A 15,789-nucleotide genomic window follows, 5' to 3' on the forward strand; every position below is an offset into this window, starting at 1 on the left:
ATTCATCGAAAAGTCATGAGGGTTTTGTTGGCTTATTTTCTTTATCCAACTCCACAAACCCAGCTCAGCAGACACGCTCCAGAAAGGAGGTGTGTTTCCTCACCAGGGCCACTAAGAGCTAAACGTTCTTGACCAACTTTGATTTGGGGCCTCATTGGCAATGAAACTGCCTGTAAAAAGGAGAAAGGCAACTTCCCACTTCAATTTGGATTAGTTAAGTCAGGCCCCCAGACTTCCAACCCCTCCCACAGTGTGACCCTGAGCAAGTCAGAGGCTGGCCTCCCTCTCTGCCCTTTGCTCATCTGAATGGGGAGCACGTTGGTCTCAGGTGATCTCCAAGGTCCCTTCTGCTGTAGAACTCTGTTATGACATGTCCAGGTGGCTGTTCTGAGCAGCAGGCGCAGGGGAGTGCTTGTGAGGTTCCTAGGCCGCTGCTAGGCTAGGCTAGTTTTCAGGCCCTGGCATTCATCAGGCGAAGTTGACCAAGGCTGACCTATTCACTGCTGTTGTGATTGCTGGGGTGGGGGTGGGGGGCAACAGACAAGGGCAAAAGGCCGTGCAGTTTGGCTCACTGAATCAAGCTGACTGGGCACCCTAAAGGTCGATAGATACCTTGGAGAAATCATGAGTTACACAGAACCACTGCAGGTCTCGCTCGGTAGAAACAAACCCACGAGCTCATGCACACACATTAACGCACCAAAGCTCACAGGTGACTCAGACACAAATTTCCGACTGAGCACAGCAAGCGCCTCCCTTGCCCAGCAGGCAGTCCTGTACTCCACGGCCTCACACCGCAAAGGCGATTTGGAGACATGAGGTGGGGGCTGAGCGCTCCCTCCCGGCACCGTGACGTGTCCAACTGCAGGCCTTCACTGGCTCTTTGTAGCAGGCTTTGGGTTTAAGCAGTCCCGAGTGCAGAGGGACTCAAATTAGGGGAGAGGCTAGTTTTGCGCATAGAAAGGAGGCCTGGGCATGCGGCTGCAGCCACTGATGAGCCCAGCGTGAGTGGAATCCAGGCTGAAGACCTGACAGCAGAGGAGCTACCCCTGCTCCGAGATCCCCCACCAGCTCCGTCCAGCTCTTCATGCTGATTGGTTAGAGCTGGGGGGTAGCCCCTCCCCCCCTTTCATAGCTAGCAGTGACTTTTTCATTTGCTTAATAGCCTAAAATGTATATTTGATCACCATAAAGGATATGGGAGACTCTGAGTGGAGTTGTCTTGCCACAAGCCATGTTCATTTGTTCATGTTGTTTGTGGCTGCCCTCCTGCTACAACAGACGAGGAGGGAGAAAGGCCGGGGGCCGGGGTGGGGGGGACAGAGAAGGCATTGCAGCAGAGCCCAAAGACCTGCACAGCCCAGCCATTCTCTCTCTCCCCGGTGCAGAGAACATCTGCTGGCCCTGACTGAACTTGGCCATAGTCCCTCTCCACCTGGCCTAACCTGAGGCCGAGCAAACCTCCTGTGGTTCTTAGGAGGCTTTGCAATCCGCAGGTCCTGTTCTCCCTGCTCCATGACCTTTCAGGCGGGACTAATTCCCAGTTGTGATTGTTCCTCACACCTGGAAGCAATCAACCCTCGGCAGGGCACAGATCCCTTGACTTTGACTGTGGTTGGAGACCAGCAGCCCTGTCCTCCCACGCTGCTCGCCTCGCCAGCCCGGCTGCAGGTTTCAAAGCAGCACAGACCAAGTGAGATTGCACACCTTCCCTGAATACGCTTCTTTAGGAAGAAATGATAAGAAGTGAGTACTTGTTGCTGTGAGAAATGCTCATTAACTTGGTTCAGATTCAAGGCCATTATGGGGACTGGCAGCCCTGGGGAGCCCAGCCTGTGAGGTGGTGCCCCACAGCAGCTCCTCCGAGGGAAAGGCACTAGAGTTTATTCCAACTCACAGTGACACAGAGGGATACAGTAGAACTGCCCATAGGGTTTCCCAGCCTCCTCTTTCTCCTGCAGAATGGTTGGTGGGTTTGAACAGTCAGCCTGTGGTTAGCAGCTCAATCCCTAACCTCCAGGGCTCCTGAGTGAATGGTTCAAAGCCAAACTCAGTGCCATCGAGTCGATGCTGGCTCATAGCAACCCTATAGGACAGGGTAGAACTGCCATGTGGATTCCCCAGACCAAAACTCTTTACAGGAGTAGAGAGCCCTGTCTCTCTCCCCTGGAGCAGCTGGGGGTTTGGAACTGCTAACCTTGCACTTACCGGCCCAATATGTAACCACTATAACACCAGTGCTAAGTGAAGGGTCAGGTGAGATAAACATCCAGGGTGATCTGGAAGGGGTAAGATCCCTACCTACCCCCACCACTGCCCCTCAGCAGTAGACTGAAAAATCCACTCCAGAATAAAAAGAGAAAGCAAGCCCAAGGCATTTGGTTGATAATCAAACACTCAGAGGTTCAAGTCCACCCAGAGGCCCCCAGGAAGAAAGGCCTGACCATGTGCTTCTGTAAAATCATCTGTTGAAGGCCCTGTGGAGCAGTTTCACGCTGACTCACAGGATCACCCCGAGTCAAAATCAGTGGACAGAAACATGCTTTTTAAAACGCTATCAAAGGGTCCCCTCCATCTTTGTCCTCTTGGGGAGGGGTGAGACTTTCTCGGGACACCGTATACCTGATCCTGAGTTGACCTGGGTCCTGTCAGCCCAAGTTTCAGTGTCATGTGCTGCTGGAGAAAAAGGGGTCCGGGTCCGACTGCTTCACGACAGCCAAGGACGGAGAGTGGACGTCACAAGGACTTGTGCCTTGAAGGAAATGCTCGGTGTTTCCTAACACTCTCACTTCTGCCCCAGGCTCCACTTGAAAAGAAACTATAGGCCTTTGGAAATAGTTTCATAGTGTAAACTTTTACATCTAGAATTCCTAATTGTCAGTAGTAAACTTGCAAACCCGGTAGTCAGGCTGAAAGTCTACGGATGTTCAAGTACATCCCTACAACTGAAAGTACAACTGAAGTGGACATAAAAGAACCCACCAATGTTATGAAGTGCCCTTTCCCGGAGTCAGGGTTCAGAGATGGGAGTGGCCATAATACCACCCTTACGGTGCTCCTGGTTTGATTATTTTCTTGTTCTTTTAGTTGATTTCTAAAGAGAGGCATTTGGGCAGCCTGTGTTGGCATGTGGTGGGTTACTCATTGGGCAGCAGACGGCAGGGCAGCAGGTTGGAACAAGCTGCCAGGTCCGCGGGAGAAAGATGGGCCTTTCTACCCCCAGAAAGAGTGGCAGTCTCAGAAACATAAGACCCTGTCTTATAGGGTGGTGAGTCGGCATCGACTTGACGGCAGTGAGTGAGTCTCGGCAGCTGCAGTCCAGTCACCGCCCCGGGCATTCTGTGGTCTGCATTTGCCTGGAGCTTCTGCCTGCAGCCCCACACAACCCCTCCAGTCAGCCTGTGCGGACACTCATCCTCTTGGGCATAGCAAGAAGGAGCAGGCAGCATGGCCATTGCTTGTTTATTCTTGTTTGATCTCATCATTAAGTGTCTCAGGAAATGCAGGCAGTCACTAGCAATCACTGGCAAAATGTATTTGAGCTCTTGCCGACATTGGGGAAACGGAATGAGTTACCTAGAGGAGGGTTGCCCCATCCTTTGCTTAAAGTTTTCTTTCCTTTTTTCCTGTTTTGTTTTTTTCTGTCCTTTAGCCCACGAAGAGCATCATGCTTTTGAAGGTGGACGTGGAAAACACTAATTGCACTCTAAAGAATTCTTTACCCTTTGCTGGTTGGTTTTGGAACCGGTCTTAACAGGCTGGAGAATGAAGAGGAGACCTGCCGAAGCTCTCGCTGCTGGTCACTTTAGGGCTGTGGTCTGTCCCCGCAGATCGGGCAACTAGCACTCAATGGCAGGTGGGGGGAGCGGCGGGGGATTTGGGGTGGGTTTCTACAATCACATGACTTGCTTTTTCTTTCTTTCTCCCTCCCCCCTCCCCCAATCTCTCCCTTTTTAGCTTTCTAAATTCTCTATTCTTTCTCCTCTGATTTTTTTACCCACCCTTTTAATTCCTTGCTCAGTCTAAATTATTGTTTTCTCGACTCCTCTGTCATTGAGGCACAAGGAATCTGCTTCCCTTTAGTGGCCCTGTCTACCTAGTCCACGAGAAATGTGCACGGGCGGCCGTACAGTTTTTGAAGGCGCGCTGTGTGGCGAGGACTCCTGGCTGTGTAGAGCCTGTCACCTGGTTATTCGTGGTGACACATGCCTGTACCTTCAATTCTGGGCATTGTTGGTTCTGTCCCAGGGAAAAGAAAAACATACTTAATCAGAGAACATACATACTTTTCCATTGCCCCGTTGTAGAACTCCTTAAAAATAAATTAGAGAAAAATAATAGTTGGTTGCCTAACACGCTAACCACAATCAAAGCTCACTTTCAGGATGTAAGTCAAAGTGTAGGCCTTTGGCTCACTGGTAGAAATATTTTGAACTACAATTTCAATTTGGCCTCCTCAAAGGAAGGCTTAGAGTGAGCGCAAGGGGGTTCTCCCTGTAGACAACCTGGTACTCCTGATTTCCAGAGGAGGCGATGTGTTGATGTCTGAACTAAACTTCTTCCCAGCTTCGAGTGAGGGGACCCGCAGAGGGCTTCACAGACCCACGCTAACACATTTTGTTCCACGGCCCCCTCTTCTGCTCACCTGGCGTGTAGTTCCTCCGTAGCCAGTCATCTGCCAAGTGGGCAGCTCCCCTTCGCCCCAGTTTTCCCCTCTGGTAGCAGGAAGTGAAATCTCGCTTGCAGGGCAGCTTGGAGCCTTCACAAAGTTGCACCATGCTTGCCTTCTGTGCGTGGGAAGGAGTGAAACGGGTGCCATGAATTGCTTGATGTACCAAAGACCGGGGTTCGTGAAAGGGTCTGGCCACCTCGGGAGCACCGAGACGTGCTCAGACAGCACCCGTTTCCTCGGGGCCCTGCCCAGCTGCCGCGGCTCTTGCCTGACGAAGGGCAGGGGCAGGGCCTTCTGAAGACTGTGCCCCCTGTGGGCTTGCTTCTGGAGTCTTTTTTTTTAAGAGTTTTTACTTTTTTATTAATTTGGATTAGTACATATATCAAATCATACCATGGTTCAATCACATCCAGCAAAACTGTACATTTGCTACCACAATCATTTTCCAAATATTCTTTTGATATATGGACCCCTTTACTTCATCACATCTTCACCCCACCACCCCCGCCTGGCCCCCCTTTCCACCCAAACCCTATGGCTTCTGGAGTCTTGAGAGTTAGCGTGTGCTTACCTTTCCCAGAATGCCATGCACCCTAGCCATCTTTGTACCCCGAAGTTTTCTTTCCTGGTGTAGCATTGACCAGGGCAGAGAGGCAAGCTTACTTCAAGCCTCCTGCCGATGTTTGTGAATAAAATGCTCTATCCACCCAATTTAGAGGACTTTCCACGGTATCTGTTTATAAAAGTATGCACTTCTCATCCTTATCAACCACACCAAGCATAACAATAGCCGCACTTAAAACATGACAGCGTTTCTTTCTAAAGTTGAATTTCTGCAGTGATTTCAAAATAAAGCCTTCCTCTACCCTGATCTGCTTCTCAGTCGCCTGAGACTTGTTTCTCTAAGCTCTGTGCTAACCTCCAACGTGGCTGTACATTATTCAGCAAAGATTTATAAAAATGCTTCTGGACACAAATTACAATTCCCTTTTTACAATATAAGTGTTTTTCTGGTTGAGTAGGGGTAAAAAGAGCTAATTGTCTTTATCTTCACTATATTTTCCATATATATTATCCACAAGTAAATGGGTTCTGAAGTATTATTTTTGAATAATATTTAAAACGTTTGTGATGACATGTTCAACCTTTGCCTGTATGTAGCCTTTGAAGTAAAAGAAATAAAATAAATAGGAATGTTAGGCTCACATTAATTTTTTTCTAGCTTCTGTTGTTTATGGTCATGGGAAACATGATTAGCACATAAAGCAGGTTTTGTCTCAGTGAACGTGTTCAGCGGTCTCTGACCCTTGGACAGCACCAACTGTGAGACAGATTTCATTTGCCTGATGTTCAGCACCTAACATCTAAACGACTTTTAAGAGAGGATTTTGTCAGATTTTTGCTTTGGAAATTGTTTTAATTAAATATTGAGTTCATAATAGACTTCGTATGAACTAAGCTGATTTAATCAGTTAAAAACCCCTCGTTACCTCCTGAGATTAAAGCATCTGATCCTCTGCTGAGGGACGAGGGAGCGTATTGTGTACCGTGTGACTGGTGTGAGGGCATCTTACCGCCATGGTCAGGGCTAGAGAAGCAGGTTGCGCTCGGCAGAGCCCGGCAGGTGTGGCCTTGTTCTCCGGCGCCGAAGCCCCAGGACCCACGTGCTTGTCTTTGTACCCCTCTGGGCCTGTGACGCAGAGCCAGGAAGCCTGACCGGAAGCAACATGCTCTCTCCTCACTGCAGCCCCCAGGTTGTCCTGTTGCAGGCACTTGTTTACCTCGGGGAAAGTTACAGCCGTCATCAAAAGGAACGAATTAGCTCCGCTGAAAGTTACTTACTCATACGTTTTGATTTTCCCTTTTCTTGAGCCTTCTTTGAAGTGCTGACGTACTCAATAGTAAGATTTCCTTCACCGCCTCATGCACAGTTTAAAAGTGAAGGTGGACCTTTTATTTGGTGTGCACATTTATTATGATGTCCCTATTGAATGCTTGATGCAACTAATGGATAAAAACACAAGAAAGAAAACACAACTCTAGAAGTAGGCTTTCCGTTTAGGTTGATTCTAAGTTTCCAGCCAACTTCTTGATTTCAGCTCAGATCCACACTATACACAGTGTACACGACGTAATAACTGAAAGAAACTTTGGGTATCATTGGTCCAGTCAATACAATATACAGCAAACCCCTTGGGAGCTGGAGCCGATGGGCTGCCTTGCTATTCCAGACCCCTTCTATTTTCCACCTTGGACACGGTACAGACGTGTAAGTCGCTCGTCTTAGTGGGAAATGGTGGAGTCCACAGGGCTGACTGTTCTGCGTGCCAACTGAACTGTGGCCACACCTACTCCTTGTGACAGGACGTGAGACTAGAAACCAGCAGAGCTGGGTCCTGGGGTCCCGGCCTCCTTCACCTATGGCTATGTAGGCTGTCAGCCTCCTCCCCAAGCAAGTCACCCAGTCTGGTCATTGTGGTGGCCGGCCGCACATATCCAATAGCCTCATTGTACTCTAGTGACTAACGTGGTGTTGGGAAATCACTTGCTTGTGGAAGAGGCAGCTCTTTGCGATTAGGCGATCGACTCTGGGAAGCAGCCAACTTTGGTGCCTGCACGGAGTTGGCAACCTTTGGAGCCAGCACATGGTGGCGCTGCCTTGCAGCGGACGGTGCTGGCTCAGCAGTGGCTTGTCAGCACCTACCCAGCAGTGTTTGGGTGGCTATTTTAAGATGCTACCACACTTCGCTCTTAGGATTTCACACACACACACACACACACAAAGTGATTTGAAAATGTAAAGATGATCCCAGTGATTATTACAGGAGATCTCATACACCTACCAAAAACAAGTCCAGGATAAAATGCTCCAACAGTGTTAAAAATCTCAGCTCTTAAGCTCTCATCTGGGCCCAGAACCAAGCCAATTGGCTGTGAAGAGAAAGAATGACGGCAGCACCAGAGCAATTTCATCAGAAGTGCCCAGAGGGGGAACAAAGGTTAGAGGAGTATTGATTTTCTTAGCTTCCTGAATGCAGAACACCCCCTTAAAAAACAACCAACCAACCGGAGTCTGCCACTCACCTTTCCTTTCCCACATTGTGAGTTTCACGCATCACAGGTGGAAGTAGAGGGCTGCCTGACTGTGATTTCTTTCTTGGAAGAATACATTCTGGTCAGTTAGAAACCATGTTAAACCTCTGCTGACTCAGGTGGGAAGAGTCACAGCTATCTGCCTCAACAGAACGGGAAGGGGAAGGAGGAGGGCAGGGGCTAGGTGGAGAGCTTGTGCTCCTGTACAGCAAGGACAGGGGTCCCCCTCCACTTCTTCCAGGAACAAAAAGGCCAGGGAGATCCCAGACACATCCAGTTATACGGTTCAGTTTTTGTTTTCTATTATTTTGTGTGTGCATCAAAGTCAGCGAACTGCTTATTTAGTGTGAGCCAGTCAAGCAGAAAATCAGTGTGTGGAAGCAGTGCGCCATCTTACTGACACTGCCCTGTAGCTGAAGGAAAACTCCCGGGCCCTGAGAATTCAGCAGGGAAGGGACCTTTGAGATCATCCCACGGCTCAGCCGGCAGAAGGATCGGTGGGGTGCTTACTCGGTGTGTGGGTGCCACCACCCCAACCTCAAGATTAAGGTTTTTCGTGTGGGAAGCCTGGCCTTCTGCATTTGGACCAAGTGTCCCACTGATTCCAATGCTCAGGTTCTTAGGCTTTGCTTTGATCCAACCTCCTCATATGAGAAATGAGGAAACCCCTTTCCCCTCCCCTCTCCCCCCACCTCTCGCTCCCTCGGGTGACCTGATTGGACTGTCTCTCATCAGCATCTGAAGGCTGGAGAAAAGGCCTTGCTCCCAGGCATGAGGACTTATGGCCAGGGCCACAGCAACAGTGGGCAGCCCATCTCCGTCAGTCCTTCCTAGGAAATCTGTCAGACAGAGGAGGGGCTCACTCCCTTTCTAAATATCCTTTCAGCCTATTAAAAGAAAAGAAATTAATGTTCAGGAAAACAAAAGTAGTTACCCCATATGCGCAGTAACTACTTTTCTATAATGTCTTATGGCATCTGGGGTTCAGCATCATTGAACAAGAGTAAATGAATATTACAGAGCTATAAAAGTGCATGTAAAATAACGCAAAAACGGTTCAAGGGACTATCAAAGTAGCCTGGGAATGAATTGCCACTAAAATTAATTGTCACTTCCAAATGTAGCTTAGCAGAGCTGTTTCCAAACTAAAGGGATTCTTGAATCCACCGAAGTGTCCACAATAATCACAATAATCCCAGACCACACAAACGATAGGGAACAGTCATTGTGAAGTCGATACTGTTTTGTTCACCATTGCTACTAAAAGCTCAGAGTCCCATCGTATTTGTGTATGTTGAATGTATCTTGTTAGAATATCCAATGAAATGGCCTTTTGGATATTCTGTGCTCTTGTGTCCTTCAGAGAATGTGGGAATGAAGCAAGCCATCTATGTTCAATGTTTTTGTTTTCATTGCTACCTACTGTAAAACAAAAAAACTCATTCAAAGGAATGCAATATTTTTAAAGGAACTGAAATGTCAACTGCTCTTATTGAAGCCTGCACACTTTCCTTGAACTTGGGAACCAGTGTTTATTTGGGATGTATTCGACCAGCAGCCAAACTATAGAAATGACAGGGGAGTGCCGTGGGTATTACAGACTTTTCTGTAGAAAAGTAAAATAGTGTCACTTGTCTTTTTCATGTAAAGAAGCAACTTTCTGTGAGGGTTTAAGACATTGAAATGGTAGCTTTAGCCTTGTACATTGTATGATGATTGGGGAGTATTCAAGGGCTTTAATACATGTATCATTAAGGGGCGTGTGTTTCCATTTCAGGCTATTAATTTGGGGAGCATGTATTCCCCAAGCCGAATGTAGCTCACCACCGTTGCACGGCTTTCTTTAAAAAGAAGCCCGCGTCTTCTCAGTGTTCGTTCGAAAGCACGTTTCCAGCGCTTCCGTGTCTCTTCCCTGAGAACTCCATTTCCTTTCAATGATTGCACCGAAGAATTTCAGAAAGAGGAGAGCTTCGGTATGGGGGATCACATACTATTTGTCCCCCAATCAACATCTTATCAAATGCACTGCTGGTGCTTTAAAATGGTTTTACCTGTGTAAGTTGAACCAGTCGATCTGCTTTATATTTTGGATGTGTTGTGCCCCAACTCCCCCCATTGTATACCATCTGTGCCCTGTGTAGTGGGGACCTTTCCACATCTGGCCACAAGCTGGTGTGTGTAATGCCCTTCTTTTGATCTGGCTTCGAGTGATTTGCTTAGTATTTTTAAGGTCAGGCTGTTATTTTTTATTCTTTATTGCATGTTGTGTTTGATGTTCAGATACATGTGAGAGTTGCTTCTATAAGTCAGTACTTTTTATTCCAGCCCTTTTGCAGCGAAAAGGTAAGACTAGACTGTACTTTTCTTGCTTGAAAAAAATGTAGTGATTTATGTGTTGGGGCAAATGTTTAGATGATTCATGGGGAAATTCTTGGGGTTTTTTCTTTTCTTTTTCCTGTAAGTGTCCAGGAGTCTGTTGCTATGGGGCTGCCTGCTTACCTTCTCCAAGTGTTAATTTCACGAGGTGTGTGTAGGTGTTGTCTGGCTTCCTGAGGGCTTGTCCCCAGCTTTGTGAAAACTGTTCTGATCCATTGCCACGGAGTCTCACTTGGGTTTGGACTCATCCGGGATAGAGGTACCTTCTTCAGCCCTGGTTTAAAACCACAGAGACCTTTAGCAACCAGGTAGCCTAATCGGAATTGGGCTCTGGGTGTGCTCGTCAGCATCTCTGAGAGCTGCTCGCATGCATGACACCCCCAGCAGCGGCCTGACAGGAGTAGGCGCTTCTTTGGGCTGCACTCTGACGGGATGGGATGCCGCCGTGGCTGTGCCTTACACTTCTTTGTTCAGCACATCTGTTTCTCAGAAAACAGCATTTAACTTATTTCCTATTCACCCTGCACTAGGATTGGTGCCATTTTGGAATAGTCCGTTACTTTTACTTCTCTTTTGTCTTCTAATTTGTCCTTGAGATTCCAGTACCCCCAATATGGCTGTGCATATGAGGTGAATATGCATATTCTTTCTGGCTGCCTAATGCAGCCCCTTAAAGACAAACAATACTGATGATAATAATAACAATAATGGGGGGAACCCAGCAAACTCTTCTTTGGTTGATCTGTAGATTTCTCCATCTCCTATTGAAGATGTAAGCAGATTAAGGTTATGCATGTAATGCCCAGTTAATGTCAACTCGGTGCACATAATGGATGCTAAGAATGGGCATTTTACTGCTTGGAAAGCTTTAACCTAGCACTTTCCCATGGTGTGTCTGAGCGTCGCCACCTGTAGTCTGTGAATGCTTTCTCCTCTGGTGTTTGTCAGTGCACTTTTAGAAGATGGTCCCGGTGGTTTTATTTGCATAATGCCCGCTTGCACACCAAAAAGCTAGGCTTTTAGAGGCCAAGCCAATACGTCTTTTTCCCTTTAACTTTGATGCAGTAGATGCTGCTTAAGAACTTCCTAACTGCTTTGCGCTAGGTGAGTGTATTTTTTTTAATCTCTGGAATTCCACAGAATGGCCTTTTGTTATGGGAGGGCTAGACCAAACAGTAGTGCTTACAAGGCTTTGCGAGTTAAAATATACGCCCTTGAAACATGTATCTAGTTCCCATCAGCCAGCTAAGCTGTGGTGTTGACGAGCCTATTTTTTGCCAGAGAAAATAAGTTTAAATCATAAACATATTTAGCTAGCAAGCATAAACCACACGCCTTGGTAATCATAAGCATGTTGAACTCTGGTACCATTTCTACAGATCTAGCCATAGCTAGATGTGGGCTCCTCCTAGCTCCAAGGTCTGGACAAACTCTTGCTCCCCAATTTCCTCTTTAACTGGAGAGACTGAAATCATTTGAGGTTTGCCCGTACAGAATTCTAGAAAGCGTAGGCCTGGAGAGAGGGGTCAGGTCTTAGGAAAGGCTGAGGTTTTAGGACTCATGCTGAACCAGAGGAGAAGGCTACAAATTAAGCATGGAAACCAGGTCACTGTTTTAAGGTAAACCATAATGTGCATGCTTCATGAAATAGTGACATCGAGAAGGAGCCTTGGTTCTCAGACTGTGTTTGTCTTCACGCCGAATAACATGGAAAAACAACACAGAGGCCCCTGACTTTCCACAGAGTAGTCCCCAGGAGGTTATTTCTATAGAAATACACCCCAATGCTGCAAACAGAAGGTTTCCAGGTTTTAAAAAGCACTTTATATGATGAATTAAAATAGTAATACCCAGACTGACATGCATTGCATGGCCAAATTCTAATGTTTTGGAAGCCGGTAAGCATCATTTATGGACTCGTAGATTTTATTTTATGAAACATCACTTTTTAGAGCCGTTTTTAATTGTAAAATAAAACAAAGATGCAGAGCACTACACAAAACAAATGTGTCACTTAGTGAATTCCTTTAAGTCGAACACCCCTATGACCAACATTCAGGTCCAGACAGCAAGTGTTGTCAGCACCCCAGAAGCCTCCCTTAGGTGGGCCAGGCCAGTCACAGCCAGAGCTACTCTGTCTAACGCTGGCTCACATTTCTTCCTGGTTTTATCACACAAGCGATAAGCGCCATCTTTATCGATTTTTTTGGAGAATCTCCTCTACTTAGGAAAAGTTGGCTTCAGAAAAGTTAGGTATGAGTCCTTTGAATGGAAAGTGGAAAATGACACTCCATTGCAATCACTTTCCCCAGAAGTTGGTGGTTTGAGTTTGACATGCTTGTGTTAGAAGGCGCAACTCTGCTCATAGCTACGATATCAATAATAATTATAACAACTAACATACATCGAGTTACATGCCATTTAATCCCCTGGATTAATTTATTTCGCCCTCCCCCGGTGATGTGGATTCTATTGGTGGTGTTCCCTTTGTCCGTAGGTGGCAACTGAGGTTTAGGGGGGTGAGAGAAGTAGCCCAAGATGGCACAGGAAGCCCCAGGGCCCAAATGCTTCCAAGGTCCCATGGTGCCAGTCTGCCCTCCTAATGCTAGGCTGCCTCACTCACGAGATGCCTATGAATTTTTAGCTTCTAAGAGTCCATTTATAAAGAAAAGGCTCTTGATATAATTTTTAGAGAAAGAAAAAAAAGATCCAAAAGTAACCTGTCTAGTGAGACGGTTTTGTTTGATAGGTGAGGAAGGGACAAAATGGCCCAGAGAGTCTTGATGATCTGTTGGCGGTCCCTAAGCAGTTGGTGGCAAAGCTGCAGCCAGACCCCCTGCTCGGCTAGCTGCAGAGACCAGTGGCTTTCCAACCTCCCGTCCCTTATGTGGAAGAAACAGGCATTCCTTGGTCTGCGCTGTGCACCAGCCCCACATGAGCAGAACTGTCCTGAGTCCGGTTTACAACCAGGACAGCCTACCCCCTTGCTTATTTTCTCAAGGTTTTAACCGGCAATTATAAAAATTTATATTTGAAGCTTGCTTCCCTGTCTCGCTTTTTGAGTGCCCAATCTGTAGCTGCACATGCCTAACACCCTCTCCAAAGAATGTACAAGAATAACACACTTGGCTGGTGTGGATGGCAGGTGAAAAAGAGTTACTGGTGTAGTGCAGGCCCTTCAACATAGTCACGGCCAAATCTGGATTATCCCAGCACAGATGGATCATGCAAAAATCCCTCCACTTCTCACTGGCCACCTTTAACTATTTGTGTTAGCAAATCCTTTCGCTGGCACTTGGAAGGGAGATGAGCAGGGAGGGTGGGATTTGGTTCTTGGACCAGTGTGTGGTGTCCTGGCAAAGGTTTCGAGGTTGTGCCATTTCAAGCCTCAAGGAGATTGTGGGTCTCCTCTGGCATGATGAGCTGTGTTCCGCATTTGCCTTACTGGCTTGGAATCTTGAGCAAGTGACTCAAATTTTCTGAACCTCATTTACATTATCTGTAGAAGGAGAGGAATCTGTATGTCTATGCAGTTAAGTTCTTCAAAGTAAGTACCATAGGAGTATGTATAAAACACCCACACCCAGCTCAGTACTTTGCTTCTGGCAGAGAGTTAGCAAGTGATTGACACTGCTGATGGGCTGTCTTCACACATGCATACATACATGCATAGAGTCAAGAGAGTATACTGATCCCATGGAACGTTCTTACTTGCTCTTGAGGTGCTGACTGAGCATAACGTGCTAAAGATCCTACACGAAGTGCTGCTCCAAGAAGCAACACTCTTGTCAAAGTGTCCCCTAACCTGCTTGTTTACCGAGCTTGCCTATTTGGGAAAAAAACAAAAAAGGCTTTCTTACTTGACTTCTGAGTCCCTTTGCCATGAAACCAATTTCGAATCTCAGTGAACCTGCTAGTAAGTTATTTTCCAAAGGAATTATGACCATTATTCAGCAAGAGAAGGAGATCAATTGCTGGGAGTGTTTTCTGGCCTGAGCAAATTCTCGCTGAAGCCTCAGTCCTGCATTGGCCACTGTGCTTGCTGGCCTCAAGCTTGTCATTGGGGGAAGCACTGAGGCAAGTGACCGGGTTCCTGACATTGCATGCACATACTGTCATCCTGGTTACCTTAACAGATAGTTGGTAGACATCAGTCTAGCTGAGCCCATATGAATGCGACCAGCTTATTCATTGAGCAGATATTTATTGATCAATGGCCAGGGACCCCAGTGGCACAGTGGTTATGCTGCGGGCTGTGAATGGAAGGATAAGCGATCCAACCCACCAATTCCTGTGAGGGAGAAAGATGGGGCTTACTTCTCCTGTGCACAGGTACAGCCTCTGACGCTCACAGGGGCCGGTCTGCCCTGTCCTGGAGAGTGGCTGTGGGTCATCACCGACTTACCCTCACCGGCTGTGAGGTGAGTGCAAGGTGCAGCTCACTCCATCACTCACTGGGCTACAGTCAACTCTGACTCAGCAACAGGAAACAAGACAGCCTCCCTGCTTCAGGGGGGTTTCCATTTTGTGACCTGAGAAATATCACCACAACTTTGAATGATGAACAAAGAGAGAGGCAGGTGTAGATCCTGATCGTCTCCAAGCACCACACTGTTGACGCTTAGCGCAAACCCCCAGGACGCATTGGGATGTTAGGATAGCTGTGTGTTGTCATCATGAGCAGGGCTTGTTTTTTTGTGTGTGTTTTAATACTCCTATCTCTGCCGAATCCTCAAGCCCAGTGTTTCCACTAATCTCATTGTTGTTTTAAAATTCTCTAATAATAGTTTTGAGTTTGGATTCAGTAACCACAAAGGTTGTTTCTAATTTGTTAGTGCTTTTCAGACATCTTTTAAAAACCATGCGAGCCCGCCCTTCGCCTGTGCTCGGTAAGTCTCCCCGTTTTGATGTCGGCACCGGAGGGGCACCAGCCATGAGGCGGCCTGCACAGCAGCATGTTGGGCCCAGGGATTCTCACACTGTGGAATTTACAGAGATTGCTTACTCTGTAATTTTAAAAAGCCCCGGTAACTCCTTATAAAGCATCCATCGCATCTGAACAAGAAATATGACACTAAGTCTAGGATTAAATGATATCTTGGGGCCACTACCTTAATGCATTTTCAGCAGTTTGGGAGCGCCGCTAAGTGCAGGTTAACAAGACCGGAGTGTCGTAAATGAGCATCTGTCCCCTGACCCAGCTGGAGACCCCTTCCCCATTATTCATTCCAGAAGCATGTGCTGACACCAAGTTCAGCCCCCCAGGCTCTCCCACTCACAGTGGTCTTTCAAGCTTGGCGGGAGGTCACATTCTCCCACCTCCACTCCTCTGTGAGGCCGCAGTGTTTGCTGAGTCTGGCTTGCTTTGCAGCCGTGATAACTTAAAAAAAACAAAATTTTTTTAAACAAGCTGAGACCAGGCACGAGGGAGCAATCTAAAATCCAACTCAGAAGGGTTGTCTGAAAAGGTTAAAAAAAAAAGTCATTTTCACTGAGAGTCTGCAGCTCCGAGGAGAACTTTGCAGCCAGCGCCAACCTCCCGCTTCAAAGGCCTGCCTCCACGTGGGCTGCACGTTTTCCTCGATGACAAATTAATCAAACTTGATTTCTTGGAGGAGATGGATACAAAAGAAGGACAACTCCCCAAG

At 47.2% G+C, this 15,789-nt stretch overlaps 1 protein-coding gene across 3 annotated transcripts in view; it reads left to right on the forward strand.

Annotated features, from left to right (window-relative positions):
* The window catches only part of EIF4E3 (eukaryotic translation initiation factor 4E family member 3), a 104,968-nt gene extending 98,855 nt beyond the window's left edge, over nt 1-6,113 (forward strand). For all 3 annotated transcript variants that reach the window (XM_075549892.1, XM_075549891.1, XM_075549890.1), the window contains one exon: nt 3,653-6,113. In XM_075549892.1, the coding sequence (XP_075406007.1) occupies nt 3,653-3,699 (47 nt within the window). In that variant the 3' untranslated portion in view covers nt 3,700-6,113. The remainder of the gene's footprint in view (nt 1-3,652) is intronic.
* The last annotated feature ends 9,676 nt before the right edge of the window (nt 6,114-15,789 follow it).

This window comes from Tenrec ecaudatus, chromosome 5 (genome assembly GCF_050624435.1).
Source record: "Tenrec ecaudatus isolate mTenEca1 chromosome 5, mTenEca1.hap1, whole genome shotgun sequence".
NCBI classification, from domain to species: Eukaryota; Metazoa; Chordata; class Mammalia; order Afrosoricida; family Tenrecidae; genus Tenrec; species Tenrec ecaudatus.